General features: G+C 46.5%; 1 protein-coding gene across 2 annotated transcripts in view; it reads right to left on the bottom strand.

Annotated features, from left to right (window-relative positions):
• Positions 1–17,426, bottom strand: part of KSR2 (kinase suppressor of ras 2) — a 251,485-nt gene that overhangs the window by 19,539 nt on the left and 214,520 nt on the right. For both annotated transcript variants that reach the window (XM_056859782.1, XM_056859783.1), the window contains exon 16: positions 9,962–10,095. In XM_056859782.1, the coding sequence (XP_056715760.1) occupies positions 9,962–10,095 (134 nt within the window). The remainder of the gene's footprint in view (positions 1–9,961; positions 10,096–17,426) is intronic.

Here is a 17,426-nt window from a genome sequence, read left to right on the forward strand (position 1 = left end):
TATGGAGACAACAAAAAGTGAGCACAGCCAAGTATTTCTTTTGCAATTGGAAAGAATAAGCTCTCCTTTTACAGTATGGGAAGTAGGGCTGCCAGCTCTGGTTTGGGGGATACCTGGAGATTTTAGGGGTACAGCCTGGGGAAGGCAGAGTTTGGGGAGGGACCTCAGCAGGATATAATGCCATAGAGTCCGCCTTCCAAAGCTGCCATTTTCTCCAGAGGAACTGATCTTGATCATCTGGAGATCAACCATAATAACAGGCGATCTTCAGGTGCCGCTGGTAGCAACTTGTAATGCACAGAATCCCATCCCATACACACAATCTCATGGAAGAAAAATGTCTGCTATATTTCTGAAATGACATAAGCTGCTCAAATCATGGTAATGGCCTTGCAGCCTGATTTGGGCCTCCCTTGACCCTAGTAAAGCATACACATCCCTCCCCTCTCCATGCTTGGACCCTGCCACCTGCATCAGCCATCTTTAATAACATGTGTGTGTTAAGTGCCGTCAAGTAGCTCCCGTCAAGTCGCTCCCGTCAAGTCGCTCATTGCGACCCAATGAATTGATGTCCTCCAAAACGTCCTATCCTTAACAGCCTTGCTCAGATCTTGCAGACTGAGGGTCGTGGCTTCCTTTATAGAATCAATCCATCTCTTGTTGGGCCTTCCTCCTTTTCTTCCTCTTTTCCTGCTGCCCTCAACTTTTCCTAGCATGACTGTCTTTTCCAGTGATTCTTGTCTTCTCATAATGTGACCAAAATACGAGACCTTCAGTTTAGTCATTTTAGCTTCTAGGGTCAGTTCAGGCTTGATTTGATCTAGAACCCACGTATTTGTTTTTTGGGCTGTCCACGGTATCTGTAACTTACCAGCAAGCAAATCAAGAAACTGGACACTATATACCTATTTGCTCTTAGCATCTTGTCTTCTTGTAAAATAAAATAAAAAACCACATATTTTTTAACATTGTTCCCCTTGGCGGTTCATGGAGGGGAAGTGTGTGTGTGTTAAGTGCCGTCAAGTCGCTTCCAACTCATGGCAACCCTATGAATCAAAGTCCTTCAAAATGTCCTATTTTTGACAGCCTTGTTCAGGTCTTGCAAATTGAGGGCTGTGGCTTCCTTTATTGAGTCAATCCATCTCTTGTTGGGTCTTTCTCTTTTCCTGCTGCCTTCAACTTTTCCTAGCATGATTGTCTTTTCCAGTGACTCTTCTCATAATGTGACCAAAGTACGACAGCCTTGGTTTAGTCTTTTTAGCGTCAGTTCAAGCTTGATTTGATCTAGAACCCACTGATTGATTTTTTTTTGGCGGTCCACTGTATCCGTAACACCTTTAACAACATAGTCAAATCTTTCCCCTTGATTATTAAGAGTGGCACCTAGCTCCCTAGCTGGAAGGCCTCTCAGAACACGACAAGGCACAGGCTGCAGTTACTGCTTTAAAGCAAAAAGGGAACTTTGAGAAAGCATACCACTTCCTGGTCCCCCTCCTCCAAGACACAATGTCCCAGACTGGGGGCAATGAAGCACAAAAAAACATGGGGCCACCTGGCTCGCTTTCAGGTAGAAAAACAGCAGGAGCCAATGAGAAGGCATTCCCATAATTGGATTTGCAAGGGACCTCTGAGGCTTAAGAATTAATTCAGAAATGATGGGATGGTATTTAAAGAGTGGGAGGGGGGAGAACAGGGAGAAAAGGATGGCGTCTCAGCTAAGCAAGCTAAGAAGCAAGCTGAGAAGGCATCGAAAATCCCGTTTTTTGCCAAGGAGTCTCAGTCACAAAGACACACTTTTGGTTTCATGGCTTTTCTATTAAACTTGGTATCTGCGCAGTTCAGAGGGGGGCAAAGGTAACACAGGTAGGGTTGCCAGGTCCCTCTTCACCACCGGCAGGAGGCTTTTGTGGCGGAGCCTGAGGAGGGCAGTGCCTGGGGAAGGGAGGGAGTTCAATGCCATAGAGTCCAAGCGGCCATTTTCTCCAGGTGAACTGATCTCCAACGGCTGGAGATCAGTTGTAATAGCAGGAGATCTCCAGCTATTACCTGGAGGTTGGCAACCCTAAACCCAGGTGAAAGTGGTCTCCAGCCAGATGGCAACTGGATTTGTAGGGCCAGAGCTCTAAAATCACAGATGGTGTTGACTGAGAGCGGAAAGCAATGATATATAGGTCCTTCCTGGGCACTTGCTACCAAACGGTGGAACCTCTTGAATCAGTACTGCTGTTTGGAAACAAGGGGTTTAAGCCAGAATTTAGACTCAAAACCCAGAAAAAGAAATCAGTTGGGGGCTGGTTCTCACTGAGATGGAACACCTGTCTCTGGGCTACATATCGCAGGTGGGGATTTGCATAGCCCTTGCACACAGTAAACAAGTATGTCAGGGAGAAGGGCACCATCCTTCTCCCTAGGACACTAACTTTCTACACACAGAGATGTTTTTTTGTATAGAAAAACATTCAATAATGAATGTTCCCAGTGGTAGTCCTATGTGGTTCTGTCTAGACATAGATTTATCACCTTATTAAGAAGTAGGCCTCAGACATTCATATTTTGCCCTCTGGTCCCAAATGTCACTTGAGTTGTCTTTGGATTAAACGGAAAGAGAGAAAAAACTGGAGGAAACTTCTCTGCTTAATATGCCTGGTTAACTTTTTCCCAGCTGGGGATCTGTGTGCTTGTCAGCAACTGTTTAACCAGCATACTGAGCTCATGTCTTAGAAACTGTAGAAGGTTTGCATAAGGTCTGGAGATGCTAAGCTGAGTCCTTCCTGGCACATCCAAATAAAGGAATCTCAGGTAGGTTGGATTTTGAATCCCTCGTCCCTTCTGTTTCAACTTTTTTTAAAAATCCGTTTTGATTTCAACTTCTCCTGTGCGCAAGCTGAGCCTTGTTTCAGAGCTCGTATATCTCCTTGCACTTTCCCATTAAAATAATGTGATTTTAGAATGTTATGTTTGTGCTGACTGCATAGATATAAGGTGTAACAGAGAAAGTGGCATAAAATAAACAAATGAATTCAGACTGTCAGCATGGTATGGAGAGAGTGGGCAGGGAGAAGCTTTTCTCTCCCTCTCATAATACTGGAACACGGGGTCATCTGCTGAAGCTGGAGGGTGAGAGATTCAAAACTGATAAAAGGAAGTATTTCTTCACACAACGCATAGTTAAAGTGTGGAACTCCCTGCCCCAGGATGTGGTGATGGCTGCCAACTTGGAAGGCTTTAAGAGAGGAGTGGACATCTTCATGGAGGAGATGAGTATTCATGGCTACTAGTCAAAATGGAAAGTAGTCATGATGCATACCTATTCTCTCCAGTATCAGACGAGCATGCCGAATATATTAGGTGCTGTGGAACAAAGGCAGGATGGCGCTGCTTGTTTGTGGGCTTCCTAGAAGCACCTGGTTTGCCACTGTGTGAACAGACCACTGGACTTGATGGACCTTGGTCTGATCCAGCATGGCTTTTCTTAACAAAAAAACAGCCCAAACTAAAAGGATCATGATGACAACATATAAAAGAAATGAAAAAGGGAGCTTTCTTACATCACTATCCTCAAGTTGCAGGCCTGGGAAAGAACTGTGCCTGAGACCTTGCCAACGTCCACTTTTATCTGGGCTAGATGGACCACTGATCTGACCAGTATGGGAAGGCTCCTTATCTCTAAGCTTGCCTTCGCAGATGCCTGGCTTCACTTTTTACAGCACGATCCTAGGCAGACTTACACCATCCTAAGTCCATTGTAGTCAATGGGTTTAGAAGGGTAGCAACTCTCCTTAGGGCTGCACTGCCAGTCACTTAGAAGAAGGATCCCACGTACCACAACTAATTAATGCTTCTTGCTCTTCTGGCAGAGGAACCCTGCAATTTGCTCCACAGAGTAACAACAAATAAATGAAAAGATGTGCTTTGACTGGAACGCCAGTGGGACCGCTGAAGGGTGAACATAACAGCGCATCCCACGAGCAGCACCAGGCACCGGGTTGCCGTAGCTGCTTCCCGTCCTGAGTCATGGGAGGGGGAGGGGCTACCCTGGGACAGATGCTTGTAGATTCTCTCCGTGCCGACTGGCAAAATGCCCTCGCCGAGTTGACAAGGCACGTTCTAGGTGAACGAGAGGACTGGTTGCGAGCTCAGGGGAGCCACCCCAGCGGCAGACCCCGGGTCATGTTGTGTGTCAAGAAAAGGTGCACAAGGAGGTGTGAGAAAGCAGGGACGCTTCTGCAGATCAGCTCACTTTGCGTAGTTGTTGGAATTTTTTTTCCAGAATTGACACTACAAGGAAGTGATGGGAGGAGGGAGATGAGTAAGCGAAGGGCTGGGTAGGAAGGACAGGATTGAGGGGCATAAATTGAGATGTCTACATGCTTCAAAGAATTACATAGGAAAAGCTGAACTCGGGTGACCTGCACATCTTGTACAAAGTAACAACCTTTGCACGCCATGTAAGTAATCATATCTGAGTTTCTGTTTATCATACGGAGGGACTTCAAATGGAAATCTTGTTCAGCCCCATCTCTGGCTTCTGGGATTAAATCAGGTTAGGTTGCAACCTCTAGGCAGGGCCTGGTGTTCTCCTGGAATTACGACTGATCTCCAGACAGCAGAGATCAGTTCCCTTGGAGGAAATGTCAGCTTCGGAGGGTGGACTCTATGACAACACAGCCCTTCAGCTACCTCCCTTCCCCAAACTCTGCCCCTCCCCAGGCAATGCCCCCAAAACTCCAGGGATTTCCCAAGCCAGAGATGACAAAAAGAAGAGTTGATTTTTATATGCCGACTTTCTCTACCTTTTAAGGAGAAACAAACCAGCTTACAATCTCCTTCCCTTCCTCTCCCCACAATAGACACCTAGTGAGGTAGATGGGGATGAGAGATTTCTGAGAGAACTGTGACTACCCCAAGGCCACCCAGCTGGCTTTGTGTGTAGGAGTGGGGAAACCAACCAGGTTCACCAGATTAGAGTCCGCCACTCCGGTGGAAGAGTGGGGAATCAAACCTGGTTCTCAAGATTAGAGTCCATTGCTCTTAACCACTACACCATGCCGGCAACCCCAATGAAGCACTGCATGTCCAATCAAGCCTAGTCTTTCCCCTCCTGAAGTTCATCGTGTACAAGTGAACATGTGTGGAGCAGGGTAACCAGGGTCACTCCTGCTGGCTCTGCCTCCAATCACCGTGCATTCAAAGGTTTGATTTGTGCAGAGTCTACATGCAAACAACAAGCTCTTGTATATGCGATCTGGTATTCCCAAACACCAGTCTCCACTTATGTGTGTACGTACAGTTTAAATATATTTCCACACTAGTGAACACTGGAAATTGACTGCTTTTTCAGTAATTGTTAAAGAAAACATTAAGGCCTTTTAAGCATGGCTGTTGCCCTCGGGGTCACCCCTCTGACGACTTCGGGTCTTCCTTTTGATTATGCATGCTGTTTCCGACCGTCAGAGGTCTCCTCGCTCTCCCCCTGCGTTTCCGCATGTTTTGCCCACATTTTCAAATTTGTGATAACCCAGGTCCCTGAAAACATGGGCAAAACGTGCGGAAACGAACAGGGAGAGCGGGGCGACCTCTGATGGTTGGAAACGGCATCCATAATCAAAACAAAGAACTGAAGTCATTGAAGGGGTGACAGCGAGGGAGACAGCCATGCATAAAGGCCTAAAACCTGAGTTTCTGGACACTAAATTCTGGCCTAATACCAATGACTAGGCAGAATACAGTTGTAGAACTGGGGGATAAACCATGGGCAAGTGGTCACCCCCAATATCCCAAAATTAGATGGCAAGGTGATTCAAGGCACAGAAGATCTAACATCTGGACATGAGGGCTCTTTGAAGATACTACACAGAATTTGTTCAAGATGTATCTCCTCAACAAGGACTAAAACGTGCTTTTTATTTCTTCCCAAAAGCTCAGACTGGCAGGAAATTCCCTGTGGTAAAGGACGCAGGCTACTGGCTTAAGACGGCTTTCAAAGGGGATTAGACAAATTCAGAGAGGAAACATACTACAGGTATTGTCCACGAGGGCTCAAGGGAAGACACAGTTGTATTTACTAATATTGATCAAGTGGTAATCCCATCTGTGCATTCACAATGATGGGCTTTGTGCACCTTTGCATTTGGAAGAAATGGAGCGGGAAGGTGAGATTCTTTCACCTGGGGCATGCACAGTCCCAATCAACATCTCCAAGGGGCGAGAACCTTCCCACCTAAAAGTAGGGTTGCCAGGTCCTTCTTCACCACTGGCAGGAGATTTTTGGGGTGGAGCCTGAGGAGGGCAGGGTTTGGGAGGGGAGGGACTTCAATGCCATACAGTCCAATCGCCAAAGCGGCCATTTTCTCCAGGTGAACTGATCTCTATCGCCTGGAGATCAGCTGTAATAGCAGGAGATCTCCAGCTAGTATCTGGAGGTTGGCAACCCTACCAAAAAGCCAGGCCTAAAAGCTTAGCACTGTGATGCACAGAGACCATGAAGAGGTAACCCTGCAGGATTTTGGGCAGCCTCTGAATACCAATTTTTAGGGGGCAAATAGTAGGAGAGGGATATTGCCTTCCTGTCCTGATTACGGGCTGCTGGGAAAGATCTGGCTGGCTACCCTGGGAAACAAGGTACGCTGGAAAACAAATTAGAGAGAACTTTGATCTGATCCAGCAGGGCTTGTCTTATGTTCTTACGACAAGCCTGGTCTTGGTAGGGTAACTATGCTTGGTTACCTGTCTTTGTCACGTGCAGGTATTGGTTTGGTTCCCTCCCAAACAACGACCACAGAATTAGGTCCAAGAAATGGCCAAGAAAAGTTTGGCTGAAAACTGGAAAGGGTATAAATAGACAACCATCTTAACAAAACGTAAAAAAAAAAAATTAAAAATAAAAACAAACCCACTCACAGTGCGGGTAACCACTTCAACCTGACAACTGATACACCGGTGGAGAAGGAGGGAGAAGAAAATAGGCAGGCCATTATCTCTTCCTTTAATCCAGCGCCTTTGACACACCATAATTACAGAAAGATTAAAATATGTGATTTATCTCTCAGGCGGGCTTTGCAATAAAGCAATAATTAACTGCGAGAAATCTTCACAATAGCCAGGGTTTAATTTTATTTTATTTTTAATTTTAAGAAGCGTTTGAAAGTGCAATAAGTTAAGTTTAAGTCAGGGAGCACTGGCTGTGCCAGTCACCTGGAAATGATCTCAGAACAATTAATGGCATTTTGGGGGGAAGGACAGGCATTAGAAGAGACAGAATTCCATGGAGGTGATTTGGTTCTCTAGGGCGAAAACGCAGGGTCGCTTTAGCCTCCTTTATTTCCTGTTTCAGCCAGGATTCAGCCAGGATCGAATGCACGTTCGGCGAAACGCATGCATTTGATCCTGGCTGAATCCTGGCTGAAACAGGGAATAAAGGAGGCTAAAGCAACCATGTGTTTTCACCCTTACAATTTGGCTTATTTCAGAGGTAGAAGAAGAAGAGTTGGTTTTTATATGCTGACTTTCTCTGCCACTTAAGGAAGAATCAAACCGGCTTACAATCACCTTCCCTTCCCCTCCCCACAACAGGCACCCCAAGAGGTAGGTGGGGCTGAGACAGCTCTCAAGAGAGCTGTGACTAGCCCAAGGCCACCCAGCTGGCTTCGTGTGTAGGAGTGGGGAAACAAACCCAGTTCACCAGATTAGCCTCAGCCGCTCATATGGAGGAGTGGGGAATCAAACTCGGTTCTCCAGATCATAGTCTATCACTCCAAACCACTGCTCTTAACAACTACACCACGCTGGCAGCAGAACACCACGGTTTGCTGCTACATGGATGAGTTTGGAAGGTACCTTGGCTCATTCACATGAATTCAGCACTCTTGCATTTCTCTTCCCTTTGCCTCCAGCGAGAAAAGTCATTTCTGAATTTGCAGCAAGCCATAGTTTGCTGTTACAAAAGTACAAGAATTGTATGGAGTCCAAGTTTGCTTGGAAAATGCAAAGGACAATTTAACAGGTGGGATGTACTGGAGAAGTGTAGCTTGCTGCAAACCCAGAAGTAATTAATTCTCAAGGCATATGTGAGGGGCGGGGAGGGGAAGGACTAGACAAATCCCAGGCTCCTTTCAGCCTTGCTATGTCTGAACCATATCTTTCTAAGAACTGTCTATCTCTTTGTAAATGCCACTGTATGACACATACCCCTCCCCATTCCAACTGCTTGTACCATTCCTCCTGCGGCGTGGTGGGCAGAGCATCAGCTTTGGATCAGAGAGACCCAGGTTGAAATCCCCACTTAGGGCTAAACCAGGTGAGATGCTGGAAGATGCATCATAAGCTTTTCCTAGCATTTTTTCATAGAATCATAGAGTTGGAAGGGGACCACCAGGGTCATCTAGTGCAACCCCCTGCACAATGCAAGATATTCCAAACTACCTCCCCCACACACACCCAGTGACTCCTACTCCAGGCCCAGAAGATGGAGATGCCCTCCCTCTCAAGAACTGCCTAAGGTCATAGACTCAGCATTGCTGACAGATGGCCATCTAGCCTCTGCTTAAAAACCTCCAGGGAAGGAGAGCTCACCACCTCCCGAGAAAGCCTGTTCCACTGAGGAACTGCTTTGTTAGAAAATTCTTCCTAATGTCTAGATGGAAACTCTTTTGATTTAATTTCAACCCCTTGGTTCTGGTCCAACCTTCTGGGGCAACAGAAAACAACTCAGCACTCTCCTCTATATGACAGCCCTTCAAGTACTTGAAGATGGTTATCATATCCCCTCTCAGTCTTCTCCTCTTCAGGCTAAACATATCTAGCTCCTTCAACCTTTCCTCATAGAACTTGGTCTCCAGACCCCTCACCATCTTTGTTGCCCTCCTCTGGACCCAGTCCAGCTTGTCTACATCTTTCTTAAATTGTGGTGCCCAAAACTGAATACAGTACTCTAGGTGAGGTCTAACCAGAGCAGAGTAAAACGATACCATCACTTCGCGTGATCTGGACACTATACTTCTGTTGATGCAGCCCAAGATTGCATTTGCCTTTTTAGCTACCGCATCACACTGCTGACTCATGTTCAGTGTTTGGTCTAGTAAGACCCCAAGATCCTTTTTGCACACACTACTGCTGAGACAAGTCTCCCCCCATCCTGTAATTATAATTTCTTCGTGAATCACATTTAAGATTTGGTTGCAAGTCAATGTCCTGAAGGGCAAATGAGCATAACGCACAGTAAAGGATTCCCTTCCTGTGTGTTACGTTTGTTTGTCCTCAATGACACTGACACACCACCAGATCTTCTTAGTGATATTTGGGGGGACAAGAGAAAGAATGCCGATTTTAAACAAAAGGTGCCACTGTCTCAGCAGCCTGCTTGGTATTGTGCAGAGACTTAGAGTGCCTGTACTGGTGCCCTGAAGATACTGGGGGTGAAAAGAGGAGGACTTTTTCATGTGGGGTGCTGGGGGAAGGCTGATGCTAGGAAGCTTGGGGCCTAAAGAAGGGTGCATGTAAACATATTTGCCCCCTTTTGAGGCCCTCCTGAATAATCACCAAAAGAGGCAGAACAATTGATGGTGTGCAACTTTTTCGTGAAAAGTAACCTCTGATGCAGCTCAGCTTTTAACATCACCTTGAGGGGCAAGGTGGCTAAGGGGAGACATGATAGAGGTCTATAAAACTATGCATGGTATGGAAAGAGTGGACAGGAAGAAGCTTCTCTCCCTCTTGTCATAATACTAGAATGTGGGGTCATCTGCTGAAGCTGGAGGGTGAGAAAGTCAAAACAGATAAAAGGAAGGATTTCTTCACACAACACATAATTAAATTGTGAAACTCCCTGCCACAGGATGTGCTGATGGCTGCCAACTTGGAAAGCTTTAAGAGGGAAGCGGATACATTTGAAAGAACAGATCTGGAGAGGTAGGCCAAGAAGTATCAGGAGTTGGCAGTCATCCAAAGCTTCATTGCACCCTACCTGCCTGCTTGCAGAACTCCTGATATGCTGAAGAGGCCAAAGTCTGTGATCACCACCTTCCCATTGTCATAGAACACATTTTTGGACTTGAGGTCTTTGTGGAGAATTCCCTTTGCGTGAAGGTAACCCATGCCCTGCAAAAGAAGAACAGAGAGAAAGGGGAGCTGAAAGACTTGTTTAGAAAACATTGGCTTCTGTTTCCTCCAGAAAAATATGCACACATAATGCAACCAAGGGCCAGCTTAGATGTAATGGGATGGTCTTTTTAAAAACAATCTATAGGTTTGTTCATGCCCAACGCTTTCTCTAAGACTAAGAGACAGACCCAGCTTCTCAGAGTTCTGCCTTAAAAGCTACCGAAACTCCCCTTCAAAAGTTTCCCAGCTTATTTTTGTTGGGTCACACCTGGAAGAGAAGTGGTTAAAAGCGGTGGACTCTAATCTGGAGAACCGGGTTTGATTCCCCACTCCTCCACATGAGCAGCGGACTCTAATCTGGCGAACCAGGTTGGTTTCCCCACTCCTCCCCATGAAGCCAGCTGGGTGACCTTGGGCCAGTCACAGTTCTCTCAGAACTCTCTCAGCCCACCTACCTCACAAGGGGAAGGGAAGGTGGACCACTCTGAGACTCCTTGAAGGTAGAGAAAAGTGGGGTATAAAAACCAACTCTTCTTCTTCTTTCTTTCTTTCTTTCTTTCTTTCTTTCTTTCTTTCTTTCTTTCTTTCTTTATTTATTTATTTATTATTTTATTTATTCAATTTATAACCTGCCCTCCCCGGCCAAGACCAGGCTCAGGGCGGGGAACATCACACACACAATATTAACAGTAAAAGTAATAATTCTAAAATCAAACAATAAAACCCAATTAAAAACCATTAAAAACTCCAGATGGCGCTTAATTTGGCCCATAGTGCCCGGAATAGGCAGTAGGTTGCCCCCCAATTAGAGTAACAAGGGGGGGATAGGGAGGCCAGCAGAGGATGATACCTGCAGCTGTCCTCAACTGTAGGCCTGGCGGAAAAGCTCTGTCTTGCAGGCCCTGCGGAACTCTTTAAGGTCTCGCAGGGCCCTGATGTCACCAGACAAAGTGTTCCACCAGGCCGGCGCCAGGGCCGAAAAGGCCCTGGCTCTCGTTGAGGATGGCCACACACTCTTAGGGCCAGGGACCACCAGTAGGTTGTTATCTGATGATCGTAAAGATCTTTGGGAGGTATACCAGGAGAGGCTGTCCTCTTGTTGAACATGGAGGGTTTAGAAGTTACCATCAGAGTGAAGGGTGGGGGGGTGAGAGTGGAGGACTGATCTGGGATGCTCTTCCCACCATCAAGTCCACCAAGTGGCAGTCAATGAGTCGAGCAGCTGCTCTTGCTACTCTTACACAGTGGTCAATGGAAATTATATCATTGTATGTTTTGTTATTTCAGTGAAGATACTGTGAAGCCAAGAACGTCAAGCGATGCAAGAGACAGAAGTCAGGGTGTTGCAGTGCTATGTAAAACGCAAATAAATAAATACAGAATCCCATCAAATGAATGCAAGAAATACGGAGAGAGCAAGGAGTGAATATTTCAAGAAAATACATGATAAAGAATGCAAATAATAAAAATGAATCCTGCTTAGCAGTTCTTCTTTGGCTTTTGGGATTTCAACATACACAGACACATTTCCAATGCGCTCTCTGCTATCCAGAGCAGCGAGAATGGACATAATCACCTATCAGCAACTAGTTAAGAGGCATAAGGAAAAGAGACTCAGTTAACAATTGATTTCCTTGAAAAAAGAAAACAAGCAAGTCAGAGAGGGATAACAACTGTGATTTGTTTGAGTCTGGAGAGTTAGGGATCTCATTGTTCACAAGTTTCCACTGCCCAGAAGTCCAGCGGCAGTTGCTGCCCGCCCCCGTCCTTTTTCCCTAACACCCTCCCACAAGCTTCTTGGAATACGGGTGTTAACAGCCGAGACATTAGGTTGGCGTGGGAGGCAGGGCAAACCATCATTCACCTTTCTCTCTCTGCTCATTAAAGCTGCATGCCTTGTGCTCCAGGAGGCGGCCCTGGCTTGAGAACAGATCTCACTTAAGCTGGACTCCATGTCAGTGGGAGGCTGCTCAGGCACAAATTTTATGTATGGCTTTAATATACTTCTATCCCATCATTCTATCAAATGATCTACAACAGGGGGGGGGATGGTTTCAGTCTTGGGGGAGTCGTCTTCTTTTTATACTGGAATCCCTAACATTGGCTGATGAGTCTGAAAGTTCTGCAGAAGAAGAAGAAGCGTTGGTTTTTATATGCCGACTTTCTCCACCACTTAAGGAAGAATCAAACCGGCTTACAATCACCTTCCCTTCCCCTCCCCACAACAGACATCCTGTGAGGTAGGTGAGGCTGAAAGAGCTCTAAGACAGCTGTGACTAGCCCAAGGTTACCCAGCTGGCTTTGTGTGTAGGAGTGGGGAAACAAATCCAGTTCACCAGATTAGCTTCTGCCACTCATGTGGAGGAGTGGGGAATCAAACCCGGTTCTCCAGATCAGAGTCCACCTAATAGTGGTGACTATTTGGTTCAGGCACAACTTAGACTGGTTCCATGATCGTGGGACTACGCTCTTTCTTAAAATCATGGGAACCCTTGGAGATTCATGTCTGCCTGGGCCAGCATGTTTTACAAGAATCTCAGCAATCAGTAGGTGTTAGGTGGCTGACCAGAAGTTGGAAGTATTCAAAATGGGGAAAACCAAGTGTTGCATCTAACTGTGATTTCTCACTAGATTGTGTTCTCACCTCAGACACTATAAGGTGCTGGGTTGTTCTTGTTCCAATCCACGCTCTGCTATTGAGTTTGTACTTTGGCTTATTATTATCAGCTCCCCAGAAACACAGTGGGGAACACAGACTTGAGGTGGGGGGGGACTGCATGTTCCACAAAACCCTGCATCTCTTTTCCTCAAAGACTCTTTCTATCAGGCAAAGCAGCTGTAGGCTGCTTCAGACTGAATGAAACACCATCAGTGTTTGCCTGCTCAGAATTAGAGACCAGTTGGTTTTATGTCTCAGGACAAAAAGCAAGTGTGGGAATGAGGTCATTCAACATGTAGAAATGGCTGGGAGAGACCAAACCTAGCCACATTGGCCCCACCTTTCCCCCAGACCTACTCAGACCACTCTCAGGAGCCCCGTGGCACAGAACGGTAAGCTGCAGTACTGCAGTCAAAAGCTCCACTCACGACCTGAGTTTGATCCCAGCGGAAGTCGGTTTCAGGTAGCCGGCTCAAGGTTGACTCAGCCTTCCATCCTTCCGAGGTCGGTAAAACGAGTACCCAGCTTGCTGGGGGTAAAGGGCAGACGACTGAGAAAGGCAATGGCAAACTACCCCGTAAACACAGTCTGTCCAGTGAACGTCGGGATGTGACGTCACCCCATGGGTCAGTAATGACCTGATGCTTGCACTGGGGACTACCTTGACCTTTTTTCCTACTCAGATGACTTTACCCAATAAGAGGGAGATTGTGCGCTAGATGGCCACCTGACACCAATGCTAATTCTGCGAACTTAGGCAGATCATGAGAGGGAGGGCAGGAAGGGTTGCCTCAGTGCTTGGCTGTTATGGCCCTTTCTTTCATGCTGATCACCACTTTGGGGTCAGGAAGCAATTTTTCACCAGGCCAGATTGATCAGGGATCCCAGAGGGGTTTTCTTTTGCCATCTTCTGGGCATGGAGTAGGGGTCACTAGGGGTAGGGAGGGAGGTAGTTGTGAATTTCCTGTATTGGGTAGGGGGTTAGACTAGATGACCCTGGAGGTACCTTCCAACTCTATGTTTCTATTATTCTACTGGGTGTGCACATGTGCGAAAAGTGCAGAACTATATACAATGCACAGTTCAGCCCACAGGTTCTGAACTCAGGGCCAAACAAGATATGAGATAGGATATACAGCATCTGGCCTCCTATATTAAAAACCAACCAATCTCAAAGCAATCACATGGGGCTACTAATTAGATCAGGGATGCATAGTGGGGGGAGGTGTTTAACCCTTTCCTCCCATGCTGTTTCCCTGGTCTAAATTCCTCCCCTCCACCAAACTGCTATTTGTTTCACTTGGGATGGGGGAGATAGATACAGCATCTGTAGCTTCGCCTCCCCAACCCTATTTATCAAATACTGGTTTTTTAAAGGAGATCTATACTAAAATCCTAACCGGGGTTACAGGTTTCTAAACCCATTGACATAAATGGACTTAAGAGGGTTTAACTCCTGCTTAGAATGGAGGAGGAGGAGGAGGAGGAGGAGGAGATGACGACTTGGTTTTTATATGCCAGCTTTCTCTACCACTTAAGGCAGAATCAAACTGACTTACAGTCACCTTCCCTTCCCACAACAGACACCCTGTGAGGTAGGTGGGTCTGAGAGAGCTGTGACTAGCCCAAGGTCACCCAAGCTGGCTTCGTGTGTAGGAGTAGGGAAACAAATCCAGTTCACCAGATTAGCATCCACAGCTCATGTGGAGGAGTGGGGAATCCAACCTGGTTCTCCAGATCAGAGTCCACCGCTCCAAACCACCACTCTTAGCCACTACACCATGCTGGCTAGCTGATTATGCCTAGTTTGGTCCTTCATTATCACATGGAGGCCAACTGTTTCCCCATGAAAATGAGCTTCTTGTCATTCCAGCAACAATTGAGCAGGATGGGGCGAAGGAAGCAATCTGGATTTTCCAGGGATGGTGAACCTCATTATAAAGGCAGAAGGGTTCCTCCCCCCCTGCTGAACGTATTTCACGCTTTAATGGGGGGAAATGTTGCTAAAACTGTAGAGCCTATTTCGAAGGGGGGGCACTTGTATATGGCTTTTGGCTCCATGAAAACACAGCGGCCCATGGGCACCTAATTACACAAACCGGTGGAAAGGGCCATGATAATTTGAAAGTGAAAATTATAAACAAATCAAAACCAAGGCTCAAAGAAGCTCCAAGGCAGTGAGAGAATGGTTATTTGACCTTGGGATGTGGGGAGGGGGGGGACACAGCCACTCCGAAAAACAGACTGGGCTGCCACACTTCAAAGGAAACAGAATTTCCATGTGCAAGTTCAGCTGGATCTTTGCCAATTGCGGGCAGTTGCCAAACAAGAATGCAAAGGTGCTCAATTACTTTCCCTCTTTTTATGCTTGGTATGGCACCTGCAGAAAGAATTTAACTATGCAGATTAACCCCTTTGATTCCTAAAACACCTTATTCATATATATTATTACCATATACCGGTAGCACCTTTGCTGTAGATTCAGAAGACCAGCATGCAGCAGACAAGGGCACAGAGATTTTCCAAAGGAGCGCTCCTGCTGTTAATGGCAAATCATAGGTCTTTTATGCATGGCTGTTTCATTTGCTGTCACCCCTCCAACTTTTGGGTCTTTGTTCTGATTATGCATGCCGTTTCCGACCATCAGGGGATGCCTTGCTCTCCCACTGCCTTTCCCCGCTTTTTGCCCGTGTTTTGAGGGACCTGCTTTATCTTGAATTTGAAAATGCGGGCAAAAAGTGGTGGAACACAGGGGGAGAGCGAGGTGACCTCTGACAGTCTGTAAGCGGCATGCATAATCCAAACAAAGGCCTGAAGTCGTCAGAGGGGTGACGGCGAGTCAAACAGCCATGCTTAAAAGACCATAGAAGGGATTCACATACAGCTTGATAATTAAAGGCTTTCAAAACAAGCCAAAATTTGTAATGATGTCTGAACTGCAAACTATGGCAGTTTATGCTTGGTAATTAGAAGCGCGTTCCAGGCTGAAGAGCCCTGCATATATTTTTTTTTAATTTCTTCATGCTGAACCATCATTCCAGATGTCTCTGCGAAGCCGGCGCATACCTGCTTCGCATTTCTTAAGAGCCCCTTTAACGCAACCTTTTTTATTTGCTCTGCCCCCGCATCGAAGCATTCACTGAAGGAAGAATGCAGAATCCCAGCCACAGCTTAGCTATGCAAATTACTATTGTTAATGGCTATGCAAACGAAGGAACCAAGGAGCAGGCGAGTGGGGTGTGTGGAATTTGTTGGACTTTCTCCTCTTGCATCGGGACCGTGGATAGTCATTTTAAAGATCGGATTTTTAAAAAATCAGCATTGAGCGAGGAGCAGAATCGAACCTGCATAAATGGCCTGTGTTTATTTTTTTCTCCCTCTCCCCCCCCCCGACCCAGAATCAAAACAGCAAAAGAGAAAAAAGGAAAGTGTGAATAGAGGGAGGGGGCAACTGGCGTGTGCTCTCTCTCTAGCTCAGGGGTGGGGAAGCTTTTTTCTGCCAAGGGCCATTTGGATATTTATAACATCATTCACGGGCCATACAAAATTATCAACTTAAAAAATTAGCCTGCTATATTTGGTCAAACATTGAGCCAAGAGGCACAACTGGACACGGCTCCGAGTGTCTGCCATGTAGAGCAACTCGCTTTTGAGCTCTGCCGTTCCCAGCTGGGCCGGATTCAGGCAGGGCAGCAAACACAAGACATAGTTTGTTGGGCGGTCCTAGCAGCTCCATAGCTAATGACTCTTCTTCAAGGGGGGGGAAAGGTTCCTTTTCTCAGCAAAACAAACTCACATCCGCCTTGAATAGAGGCTATTCCTGTCCGCAGGAGGGGGCGGATCGCCAGTCTTAGATCCTTCTGAGCTAGAGATCTGCCAGGACCCACGAAGGGCCAGACCAAATGATTTCGCGGGCCTTAAACGGCCCCCGGGCCTGAGATTCCTCACCCCTGCTCTAGCTGGTTAGCAATATCATCATTAAACACTTGGCAATTGCCCTTCTGACAAGGCACTAATGAATACGCCTCAGACTATGTAGGAAAAAGTTGCCTAGGCCCTGTGGCACACGGCACATGCATCACTTCTGAAAATTTGACCGCAGGCTTGAGTGAGAGGTAGATTTTTTGGGGGGAGAAAGAGCTATTAAGTACCACAGGGGATGCTGGCGAGGAAAAGAAATCATATCTGCTCAACAGCCAGAGGATGGGCGAAAATTAATGGAACAAAAATTGGGATTGCTTTTAATACCATAGAAACGGCCCTGGTGAGGCTATCTGCCTTTTAAAATGGCATGAAGGTCTGGGAAGACAGTGGCTGCCTGGCACTCCTGTTCTTGGCAAAAAGGGCAACGCGTTGTAAAACTCCTGACCCAAAGTGCTTTGCCATCATGCACAGCACCCCACAATACCTTCTTTGTTTAGGGGTGGCACAGCAAGGGAAAAAGTTCTCCCCCCTCTCTCAGATTGCTGTGTTGGTTTTTTTTTAAATCTACAGCTATTAAAAACAAAACAATTGTGAACCTCCATTGGCAATGATGAAGTCCATTCTACCGCCTCATTTTCGTGTACGCTTGAACCTTATACTCCCGTCGTTCTAGTTCATTTGACTTCAGGCAAAAGAATCCAAGCAGCCTGTTAGAATGGGGTCCCTGCAATGAACTTACTGCGTA

This window comes from Euleptes europaea, chromosome 13 (genome assembly GCF_029931775.1).
Source record: "Euleptes europaea isolate rEulEur1 chromosome 13, rEulEur1.hap1, whole genome shotgun sequence".
Lineage (NCBI taxonomy): Eukaryota > Metazoa > Chordata > Lepidosauria > Squamata > Sphaerodactylidae > Euleptes > Euleptes europaea.